We start from the raw sequence: 12,380 nt of genomic DNA on the forward strand, positions 1-12,380 counted from the left end.
TGGCACAGCTGGAACTTGGAGGGAGACCTGCGCAGACCAGAGAGAGGGAGAGAGAGCAGACCAGAGGAAGGCACCACCACAGGGTGCCTCTTGGGAGTCTCTCAGGGAGACAGGGGCACAGCTCGTTGGGTCAGTCAAAGAGCCAGAGGAGGCTCCTGATGCCGACCATAGCAGCAGCAGTGGGGGACGGCTCGTCGGAGTGAATGAAGAGCCAGGAGAAGCTCCTGCAGCCGGCAAAGGCAGCAGCAGTGAAGGGAACAGAGAGGTGGATGTGACGATCGACACCATAACAGACGGGAGCGTCGGGGACCCTTGGGAGGCAGAGGAGACTTCCCCTTCGAGAGACTCCAAGCAGGAGCAGCGTGAAGGGCTGCGAAGTGAGGTAACCAGAGGCGGGATGCTGCCCCTGGATGTAAGGAGCAACCAGGCATACACAAAGGGGCTACAAGGTACCCAAATAGTGAGGTCACTGAAGAGAGACAAGAGGAGTGGGGCCATATCCCGTAGAGAGCCAGATAACATGGGAAAGACAACCTGGCCACGGGTTACCCGGCCCCATGTTGGGGTCAATCTCTGGATAGGTCTTAGGGAGTAAGGCACCCGCCACCCTGGTGTAGGGGTCAGGGAAGGGGCTGCATGGACCCCTCACTACATAGTAGAGTGTTGTTTTGTGTTTTTCTTTGTGTTTCCCCCGTTTGGAGGGGTTGAGGGGTAGGATTAGGCGACACGGCTGATGTAGCAGCAGCAGAGCTCTTATGGGCTTCGTTTTTTTTGTTTAAGGCATAAATCAGGCGTCATACCCTGGAGGGAGTAGGGTTTGAGGCCGGAATCACCGATCATAGGCAACCCTAGGCTAACCAAGCTAATCAGCCTCGGGAATCCGCCACTCTGGATGAAAGGGGGCTAGCAAGGCTGCCACAACTTGAAAGGCAACAAGAACGGGAGTGTAGCCAGGAAGACGCAATGACCCATCTAGGTGTGGCATAAGGTCAGGGTGTAGGGGAGGTGGAGCCCCGCAGGCGACCGCCAGATGGACCCCATGCCAGAGGGACCCCGAGTAGTCACCCCACCACTGGGGTAACATTCAAAGTCATGGCAGGAGAGATTGGGGGAGGCCACTCTGGGAGTAAACACCTACTCGACGGCTTACCGGAAACTGTGGGGTGAACACCACCGGCCACTCGGATCAAGGCTGCACGTGACCAGATGTTCAAGGCCTGGTGGTCACACTGCCAAAGATGACTATGATCAATCAAAAGTATGTGAATACCTACACTTACAATTCAAAGGGGTCTGCATCTCCATTCAAAAGTTTTAGAGGTCCACAAATGAAAACATTTGAAAACAACTGCTCTATATCAATGTAATGGCTGCATGCTTTTTTAGAGATGTTCCCTTTGACTCAAGTACTGCTCCATTTACTGAGCCTTAAGGATACAGAACAGGAAATGTTATGGATTCAAGTGGGTTTTAGTGTCATGGAAGCCTTATTCTGCCTTGCTTTCACTTCAGGTGAGAAAAAATTAAGGCTGCCTATACATGTGCTCAAAGGGACAGGGGCACATTTTAATTAGAGTGGTTCCTAGACAGCCGCTTTAATTCAAATGGCTCACCATTATGTATACTAAGCCCCCACACATTTCAAAATGGCTGTGGTACGCTTTATCTAAAGCTTATTCAAAGAGGTTTAGATAAAGTTCCCCCATGGCCATTATGGATCATGCAGAAGCTTAATACACATGACAGTGAGGTGATGCTGGAGCGTTCTAATCAGGACGTGAACAAGTATGTCTGTAGGTACCCCCTAGGGATAACTTAGTTTTTTGGCAATTAAATATTAGGGTTGTGCTAAGTTTCGATAGCCAATTCGATTTGGAGGAGATTCACTGTGATTTGGGGACTGAATCTCCGAATCTGAATCGAATAAGAAGACCAATTAAAAGTTCCAAATCAATTCAAAGCATCCAAATTGATTTGGAAAAGCTTCAGAAAAGATTTGGCCACTTTGGAGATTTGGCCATAGACTAAACAGACAGCTGACACAGCTGCCTGCAGCTGGTAAGTCTGTTGGGGTTTGGGGAGGGAGGAGAGAAGGGGCATGGGGGAGGGAGGGATTGGGACTGGGCCTGGGACAAGCTACCCAGCTGGGGTGGGGGGGATGTGTTACTTGGGGAGCAGGGCATGGGATGCAGGTATGGCAGCACTGGGAGTGGGGACTGTGCCCTGCCACCGCTTGCCAGCCAGTGCAGGGAGTGTGGGATGTGGGTGCAGCCACGCTCAGTGCTGCTGAGCCCGCATTCTGCACTCCCCCCCCCCCTCCCTGAGTAACGCATCCCCGCGCCCCGGCTGGGCATCTTGTCTCAGCCCCAATCCCTCCCTCCCCCATGCCCCATCCCTCTCCCCTCCTCTGACCCCAACAGACTTACCAGCTGGAGGCAGCTGTGTCAGCTGCCCGTTTAGTCTATGGCCAAATCTCCGAAGCGGCGCTGAGCCCGCATTCTGCACTCCCCCCCCCCCTCCCTGAGTAACGCATCCCCGCGCCCCGGCTGGGCATCTTGTCTCAGCCCCAATCCCTCCCTCCCCCATGCCCCATCCCTCTCCCCTCCTCTGACCCCAACAGACTTACCAGCTGGAGGCAGCTGTGTCAGCTGCCCGTTTAGTCTATGGCCAAATCTCCGAAGCGGCGCTGAATCTTACGGATCTGATTCGGCCTAATTGAATTGGGACAGTGATTCAAATTTCTGAATTGAATCACTGTCCCCCAAATTGGCCAAATCCAAATCCGAAGCGAATACATACCACTTTGCACAGACCTATTAAATATCATGGGACAAGCCTGAAAATCAGCAACAAATTGAGCCTTATCAACACTAGCACTTCAATTACTGCTAGCACTAACTGTTCCATGCTGTTGTTGAAAAAAAGAGGTTCAAGTTTTACTGGTGTAGCTGAGGCTAAGGAGACAACAACCCTTAACCCTGCTCCCTCCCTACAGAGCAGCAGGTTGGATTGTAGGATCGTTACATTCAATTCCACCTTCAAGAGCTAATCATCAACCCTGCCTCCTTGCTTCTGGCAATGGGTTAGCTACAGATAGAACTGTTGCTATGTTAGGAGCCTGAAGTCCTGTTTTTTCAAGGTTTTAGGAGGAATAACTAAGCATTTTTCACATTCATTCCACATGCCAGGTTGCAGCATTATGTGCAGCTAATGCATGTAAGCCTTTCCTAAATACCATGGAGCCATTATGCAGACATTAACAACAGCTCTCCAATAGCTGTAAGAGGATACAGCTTTAGCAAGAATGTCAAGCATTTGTGGGAGCAGATAGTTTGAAAACACAAGAGCTCTGCTTGGCCAGGTGGCAAAGTTTGCTTGATTGTGTTGACAGGAGACTAAAGCTGTATAATGTATTGCTTAACTTGTTCCTGTTATCAGAGGAAGCTGATTGTTTGGTATGGGTTGAATAGACTAGTTTATAATTTCAGGACTCTCGTCACCAAATGTTATACTTTATCCCATCAATTTTGCCTTCCTTTGCAAATGGTTACAAATGGCTTCATTTAGATTGCTCTCTAGTGCTCATAAGTGTCTTCTGAAATGGTAATGCTATTAGAATTATCAAGGAGTTGCAATATATTAGCACAGGCATTGGCATCTACCACCAAAATAAGAATGGCATAGTTTCAACTCTAAGAACTCCATGCCCTATTACAGGACGTAGCAGCAGGTGTTGGACAGTTTTGTGAGTCCTAAAATAGCTAATCAGAAGGATATGAAATAAGGCTGGTGGTCTGAAAGACACAGAAGAGAGAACAGCAGGAGTTCCCAAGGCAGGAAACAAATTAGTGTGGGAATTGACAGAGGAATACTGGCATCCTTCTTTAGCAGAAGTAACAGTAGTACTATTGAAGATTTTTCTAAGGTAAGAAGCAACTGGCTGACTTCTGTTTTTTGATGTCATCTTGCATGTCTGCCTCGTTAGCAGGGTTGTAGGTTGTAGCTGTGTTGGTATAAGGACATAAGCAGACAAGGTTCTTTGGGTAAATCCAATATCTTTTATTAGACCAACCCAAATAGTTGAAAAAATTCTTCTTTGCAAGATTTGGGTACAAATATCATTCATCAGGCTGAGGAAGCATCTGTAGATGGTCTGTGCTCTTCCTGGATGAAGTAGTAAAGCAACCAGAGGCCAGTATGTATGCAAGAAAACACCATTCACAGACGAACCTATGAGCTTCACTACCTCAATCTACTGGATACAAAAAATCATGGACTAAATATAGACATTGTATTTATGACACATTATAACCTGCCTAACATCTGACTCCCAAAGTAAACCCTCCACTTTTTACCAACTATTTTCATTCCCTTTCCCCCCACCCCTCTCTTGTTTCTCATCCATTGACTACAGCTACATTTATTCTCCTTCCTCCCCCATACCTGTCTCTCACCTGCTGACCACCTCAATTTACATTTTAGCTGACTTTCTTGCATAAGTACTGGCCTCTGGTTGCTTTACTGCCCTATCTAGGAAGAGCACAGACCATCTGCAGATGCTTCCTCATCCGGACGAAGGGTATTTGTAACCAAAAGCTTGCAAAGAAGAATTTTTCAAACTATTTGAGTCAGGGGTGACACTTAGGGGGTGCACGTGGGTACATGTGCACCCCCTGAGCATGGTGGTACACGCCCTACAAAAAGGTGCCACTGACACTGTTGGCAGTGCCTGTGGGTGGTCACCGCTCCCCACCCCCACCCCCTGCCACTGACCCCGCTGGGCAGGCAGTCAGCGATCTCCTCTGGCTGCCGCCAATGCTGCTGGCGGTGTCTACAGGTGGTCGCCAACCCCTGGTTGCCACTTGCCACTCCCCCCGCCACCGCCACCGCCACTGCCACTGCCGGCAGCATCTGAGAGCAGTCAGTGATCCCTGCTGGCCACTATCGCTGCTGCTGGTGGCATCTGCATGTGGTCGCTGACCCCTGGTTGGCACTTGCCACTCCCTCCCCTCCGCTGCTGACAGCACTGGCAGTGTCTGCAGAAGCTTCCACTTACTGCCGCTGCACTCCTGCTGCTGCTGCTGCCACACTCCCACCACCTCCGTGCCTCCCCAGCTGCCAAGGGTACATGTCGTTCATGATTTGAGTTGATCTAATATAAGATATCAGATTTACCCTTGTCTGCCTTGGCAGAAATTTTCATCCTACCCACCTTGTCATATGGGTTTGAGAAAAAGATGAAGGGGCATAGGTATAAGGAAAAGTTGCATCATATATCTGAAGTGCTCTTTGTCTGTGTGGCAGAGCACCTTTGGGGTGCTCGCCATGTGGCAGCAGCTGCAGTAGGCTGGGGCAGAGCCCAGCAGGGAAGGCAGCCAAGTGAAGCATCCTAGGTCTCATTCTAAGGGGGGAGGTGTGTGGCGGAGCACCTTTGGGGTGTCGCCACCTTTGGGGCTCTCACAGGCTCTGAGGGGAGCCTGCTTGGAGGAGCAGCAGGGGAAACATCCCCCATGTACCATTTAAAGGGGGAAGGAGTGTGGCAGGGCACCATTGGTGCTTGCCACTTTAAGACTGGGGCCAAGCAGCCAGCAGGTGCTTAATTGCTGCAGTCATTTTAGAGCTCTGGCTGCCCATATAAACAGGGGAGTTCACTACTGGCAGACTAGGCAGCAACATTGCCTGGCTGTGAGGCTTCATGTATCATCCTGGAGGTAAGGGAGGAGCTGTAGGGGATGGCTAGGAGGCTCCTGGTCCAGGACATGACCTAAAACTGCACTCTTCTGGGAGTGGGTGGCCTGGTGGGCCAGTGGCGCAGGAACCTCCAGGAAATGCCAGGCCACTTATCACCCTGGTGAAAGGCGGGTAGGGGCACCTTAACCCTAGCCCTTACCTTTGGGTGGGTTAAGTAACACTGGAGGTAGTTGGGGGCTGGGCACGGCTGTGGCCACCTGAGCCCTGTGGGGTGCAAGACCCTGAGAGACCCCGAGGAGGGAGAGCTGGGGCCAGGCATGGCTTAGGGCTGTAGGGGGACAGTCAGGAAGGCTAAGGCGGAGATGGAACTGGGACTAGCTACCCGGATCAAGGACAACAAGAAGTCCTTCTTTAAATACATAGCAGGTAAAAAGAAGGTACTGGGTAATGTGGGGCCTCTGCTAGGAAATCTGGTCATCACTCCAGATGACAAAGCTAACCTATTTAACAATTTCTTTGCCTCCATTTTTCTGAGCAGGGACCGGGTCACCCCCCACCAGGACCACCGTAGGCCCCAGGGGAGGCACACCCAGGCCTAGGGTCAGTGGGGATCTAGTCAGGGAACTTCTGGAGGGATTGAACATATTTAAATCAGCTGGTCCTGCCAATCTACACCCCAGAGTGCTGAGGGAATTAGCAGAGGTCATTGCGGGACCCCTGGCATGGCTTTACGAGCACTCATGGTGCTCTGGTGTGGTGCCAGAGGACTGGAAAAGGGCCAATGTGGTTCCCATTTTCAAAAAAGGGAGGAAGCAGGACCCAGGAAACTATAGGCCCGTTAGTCTTACCTTGATCCTGGGTAAGCTTTTTGAGAGAATTATCCTGAGGGGCCAGCAGGGGAGATTATGCTTAGGGGCAATCAAGATGGGTTCATTAGAGGCAGGTCCTGTTTGACCAACCTGGTGGTCTTCTATGACCAGGTCACAAAAGCCTTAGATGCAGGTGTAGCAGTGGAGGTAGTCTTTCTGGACTTAGGAAGGCCTTCGACACTGTCTCTCACCCCTTCTTTATAAAAAACTAGGGGACTGTGGCATTGACACCTACGAAGTCAATTGGGTCACTAACTGGCTGGAGGGTCGCAGCCAGAGAGTGGTGGTGGATGGGTCTTATTTGACCTGAAGGGATGTGGGCAGTGGGGTCCCCCAGGGCTCGGTCCTCAGGCCTGCTGTGTTTAACATCTTCATCAGCGACTTGGACGAGGGGGTAAAAAGCACCCTGTTCATATTCGCAGGTGACACTAAGATGTGGGGGGAAGTGGGCACGCTAGAAGGGAGGAATAGGCTGCAATTGGACCTGGACAGTTTACAGGGGTGGGCGGATGAGAACAGGATGGGTTTCAACACTGACAAGTGCAAGAGGCAGAAAAGGATCTTGGGGTCATTATTGATGCCAAAATGAACATGGGCCGACAGTGTGGGGACGCGGTCAGGAAGGCCAACCGTACCTTGTCATGCATCCACAGATGCATCTCAAGCAGGTCCAAGGAGGTAATCCTCCCCCTCTATGCAACACTGGTCAGGCTGCAGTTGGAGTACTGCGTCCAGTTCTGGGTGCCGCACTTCAGGAGGGATGTGGACAACATGGAGAGGGTCCAGAGGAGGGCTGCTTGCATGAACAGGGGGCAGCAGGGCAGGCCCTATGAAGACAGGTTAAGAGACCTGAACATGTTCAGCCTCCACAAGAGAAGGCTGAGGGGGGATCTAGTGGCCGTTTACAAACTAGTCAGAGGGGACCAGCAGGCATTGGGGGAGTCCCTGCTCCCCCGAGCACTACCAGGAGTGACTTGAAATAATGGTCACAAGCTGGCAGAGGGTAGATTCAAACTAGACATCAGGAGGCACTACTTCACTGTCAGGGCGGCTAGGATCTGGAACCAATTTCCGAGAGGAGTGGTGCTGGCTTCTACCCTGGGGGTCTTTAAAAGGAGGCTAGACGAACACCTTGCTGGTGTCATTTGACCTCAGTACTCTTTCCTGCCATGGCAGGGGGTCAGACTTGATGATCTACTCAGGTCCCTTCCGACCCTACCAACTATGAAACTATGAAACTATGGCCACCTGCGCCCACTGGGGAGGGAAACCCCGTGGCCCCAAGTGAGGGGGCGGTGTGGAGCCCTGGGTGAAGGGGGCAGTGATGAGGAACCCCAGTGAGGGGGTGGTGTGGAGCCCCGAGTGAGGGGGGCAGAGATGAGTAGCCCTGGGTGAAGGGGGTGGCCCCAGGTGAAGGGGGCAGTGTGGAGCCCCGGGTGCAGGAGGTGGAGATGAGGAACCCCAGTGAAGGGGGAGAAAAACTAGAGGGCTGAGAGGCCAGTATGTTTATGTATGTATATATAGAGTTGCCCCCAGAAGGGGCCAGAGTAAGCTTAGACCCAGTCAGGTAATTGGCTGGCCACTACCCCAGTGAGGGTGACGGAAGAGGCCCAACAGACGGTATGTCTGCCACCCAAGGAATGGACTACCTAAGCCTATGGCCTAAGGGGCCCGCTCTAAGAGGGAGCAAGGCAGCATAAGTTGGTGATGGATGAAGAGACCCTGTGAGAGAGGGTGGAGTATGAGAGGCCCTAGTGAGAGGAGGGCAGTATGGATGTGTGTGTGACTGAGGCCTGACAGCGCGGCCTAAGCTTGGTCCGGCTGTAGGCCAGGAGCACTGTAACATCTGCCATCTGTGAGGCATGGGCTGTGGTGTAGGGGAGGTATGGAGCCACAGATAGTGCTCCCTGGCATTGGGGCAAGAAATGGGCAGCCTCCCACCTTAATTAAGTTAATTAAGTTAGCTAATCAATCAATCAATCAATCAATCAATTAATTAAGAACAAGGCATGGGTGGTGTGCCCAAAGGCAAGTGGGGAATCTAGCACTGTGGCTAGGCAGGGAGCCCCACTTTGCCACAGTCTGTGTCAGTAAAAGAATCCCTACTTACTTCAGGGAGATTGAACCCTTCCCCTACTGGCTACTAATCTTTCTTTCTGTCTTTAGCTTGTTCTTTATTGCAGGGGAGGAACCACCCCCTTAGTACTCACTGCACTGCTACTGTAAGTATTTATGGAGGCAGAGAAGAACAAACTGGGGAGGCATGTTGGAGCACCAGTATCAGGGTGCCAAAAAACCTTAAGGGATTTGGGAGCAATTTGTCTGGCAGCAAAATTGATGGCTGAAGCATCCATCCAGCACTCATGAGCTGATGAATTTAAAGAGTGAACAAGAGACTCAATCATATCAAGGACCAAGAACGTGATGGCCACTGCTCCAAGGCCAAGGGCAAAGGGTTCTCAGAGGCCACCAAGTGAGCCAGAAATTCACACTTTTCATTTTATACTATTTAGCCTTCTACTACCTGTAGAGTGATATCAGAACATTGGCACCATATATATTTTTAAATAACTAGTTATCTCAATATCATTTCCCCTTTAGTAGCCCTGTTTGGACCAACATGTCTGGATATAGGCTGATAAATAGCATGGCAAACAATGTTTATTTTTCTGGGTTCTAGATTTATAGTGATAAAAGATCTGATTCATTTTGTTTTTCACCAGACCTTTTCTCAGCACACTACTGCATCCCATTGTACCTGTTATAATAGTGAAGTATTGGCCTGAGTCTGAGCTCAGGGCTGGCTTCCACAGTTTTTTCTGCATTGATTTAGCAATCAACATAGTTAAATTATAGACCAGCAATCATGTGGTGTGAATTTATTGCATGCAGTGAGCTTACTCACTGCTGACTCTCAGGTCTGTAAGTGAGAGAAGACCAGGCCACTGTTTGCACAGGCACAGATGTACCAATCTGGGAGACATAAAGTTGAGGAGCAGGGAAGATCAGGCAGGGCATGTACTGATTTCACATTGCTGGCTACACCCTATCAACATACACCCAGAGGCAGTGAGAGCTGTGCTTATGAATTCTGTAACTACTTGTGCACATCAACCCAGTGGAATCTTTTCTGAAGTTAATTAGCAGTAAATGATCAACTTAGATTTTCCAGATTTTCTGGAGGTTACATTTCTTAAAATCCCTTTGCTGGAGGTAAAGTGAGTGCATAGGTAGGGCTGTGTGCTGACCTGTAACAGGATCTTGCTGGAGTACACTAGCATGGGTGGCCTTCAGGAAGGAAGGCCAATGTTTATTGATGTGGGGGAGAGGGGATAGTTAAAAATTAACCAAGAAAGTCAACCTTTATTGTTCAAAATAGGACCTTTCAGCTGTGACTATCAGCAAGAAGATGTGTAGCAGACCAACCAATATCCATTTGATACATGATTGAAAAGAAGCAAGGTATTCTGGGTTAATAATTTTTGTGTGTGCTACTTGTGCACTCAGTGTGTTACATTAGACTATTTTTATTATAATGCTTCTACTACCATTGGTAGTATATTGGTAATTTAATAACAAAACCATAATAATGGTAATATAGCCACGATATGTTAGCACTAAGAAATGAGAGTACAATGAGTATAAGTCAACCTGTACGATAGTAACAAGCACATTTTCTCTTCTTTATCTTTGCTCAGAACCTGAACTGCACTCAAAACAAACTTTTGGGGAGGTGGGAAGGAAAAGATTGACAAAGTGCTTTTTCCCCTTGTATTTTCCCTAGCTCATCATTTTAGGAGGGGTACCTTATTTTTTTTTAATTTATTTTCTTTCAGAAGTGACAATCTTGAAGTACCAAGAGAGCAGCCTTTCTTACACTATTTCTGGCCTTGAATCTGATAGCCTTCATTAGAAATTGTAATCTCAAATTTCCAGTTAATTTGTGTAGTCCCAAAAGGTCCAAGATATCCTTCTGAAGTCTTTGTGTGTGCTGATCCTTCTTGAGGAATGACTTATCATGTCATAAATAATGACAAGTCACATTGCTTAATGATATGACACAATATTATCCTCCTCTGGTTTTTAATTACATTAATGTGTCTGGGATCCTAGGTGTAGCCCGGGTACACCCAGGGGTGTGCCCTGTCAGCAAGTGGAAAGGATGGGGTGGTCAGGCAAGAGTGCTGTGAGAGGGGCCTGTCGCTGAGGAGCAGTTCCCTCTTTTCTTTATAGAGTCAGGGCTGAACAAAGCACTTAACTATACACAAATTTATTGCAATACAAAAATAAATATGAATAAGAGACTTTAAATATTTAGAGTAGAATTGGTATGTGACACCATATACAATAACCTGCAGTCAACATTCACCACTTTGAGGGACTGCAACACAAAGAACAGGTAACTGGGAACTCAGTACAGGTGATCCACAGCTCAGGCAATAATTAACCCCCCTGCACAGATGAACATTAACACCATGGAACAGGTAAGTCGAGGCATCAACACAGCAAACACATATAAGCATCAACTCAGTTAAACCCAGGTAAGCTGAGGTAGCAATACAAAAGACGTACAAAGGCAATAATACAGGTAAGTACAGGTAATAGGCAGTAAACATATATAGGCAATGAAACAGGTAAACCAATATAACCCCCCTTAAGGAGTACCCATAACTATATTAACATCAACAGTATGAAACAAACATCAATCACAAAATATGAGGTGTGCTCAGCACCCCATGAGGTGTTCCCTGGAGTCCCTCCCCTTTAGGGACTGGGATGTGAACACCACCCCCACCAATGAAGGAGGGTGGAGGCTGCAGACTCTCCTCTCCCAAGGCTGCCTCCCCTGTGGGACCTGCTTCCCTGACAACTCTCACTCTGAAGCAGACAAGTCTTGTCCCCTGGTGGCCAGTCCCACAAGAGCCTCTCTCTGGCGGTGCCTCTGGCTCCTCTTGATGGCCTGGTGCCCCACTCTGGGCCTGCCCGGCCTCCTGTCTGGGCTTCCTTGATGGCCCTGTGCCCCACACTGGGCACCCAGAGAGCTCCTATGGGAGCCGAGCCCTTACTGGCTCTGGTTCCCCGTCCTCACACCAGGGGTCTTTCCCCTTTCCGAGCCCTGTTCTGGGTACCAGGGCTCATTTAGTTTAATGCTGAGCCACACTGCAGGGCTCTGGTTACCTAGCCTAGAGCTGGGGCTAACTTGAGGAGCCTCAAGCTGCTCTTGAGGTCAACTCTCCATGCACTGGCCTGTACAAGCTGCTCCCAGGGCCAACTCTCTGTGCACTGATCCACAAACCACCCTGCTTGGCCACTTGCCAGGTTCACAGGCTCAATCTGCCTCAGAGCCTGAGTGCCTTGTGCCGCTCTGTGCACCATCGAGGCTCAGGTGGGGTCCTGATGATGGTCTTCTCTGGGGCTCCTCTCTCCTTGCCATCCCTCACTGTGTCTGCCCAGTGTGCTGAGCACTCTGGGCTTTTATTTGCATTGGAGGCCCTGCTCCAAAGTCTGCTGGACCCACGAAGTGCAGTCTTCAATCAGGTCCAGGGGCTCTTGGCCCCCTCTCCCTCCCCCGGAGCAGAGGTGGGGCAAGCCCCTCCCAGCTGTTACCTGATTTGTGGAAATGGTCCCCAAAACAAACTTTTGGGGAGGTGGGAAGGAAAAGATTGACAAAGTGCTTTTTCCCCTTGTATTTTCCCTAGCTCATCATTTTAGGAGGGGTACCTTATTTTTTTTTAATTTATTTTCTTTCAGAAGTGACAATCTTGAAGTACCAAGAGAGCAGCCTTTCTTACACTATTTCTGGCCTTGAATCTGATAGCC

The 12,380-nt window shown here is 49.6% G+C and overlaps 1 protein-coding gene across 1 annotated transcript in view; it reads left to right on the forward strand.

The window, feature by feature from the left end:
- Positions 1-1,720: 1,720 nt before the first annotated feature.
- The window catches only part of EEA1 (early endosome antigen 1), a 265,467-nt gene continuing 254,807 nt past the window's right edge, over positions 1,721-12,380 (forward strand). Inside the window, exon 1 of the mRNA XM_025208125.1 lies at positions 1,721-1,785. Within this exon, the coding sequence (XP_025063910.1) occupies positions 1,721-1,785 (65 nt within the window). The remainder of the gene's footprint in view (positions 1,786-12,380) is intronic.

Source organism: Alligator sinensis, unplaced genomic scaffold (assembly GCF_000455745.1).
Source record: "Alligator sinensis unplaced genomic scaffold, ASM45574v1 scaffold141_1, whole genome shotgun sequence".
Taxonomy (NCBI): Eukaryota; Metazoa; Chordata; order Crocodylia; family Alligatoridae; genus Alligator; species Alligator sinensis.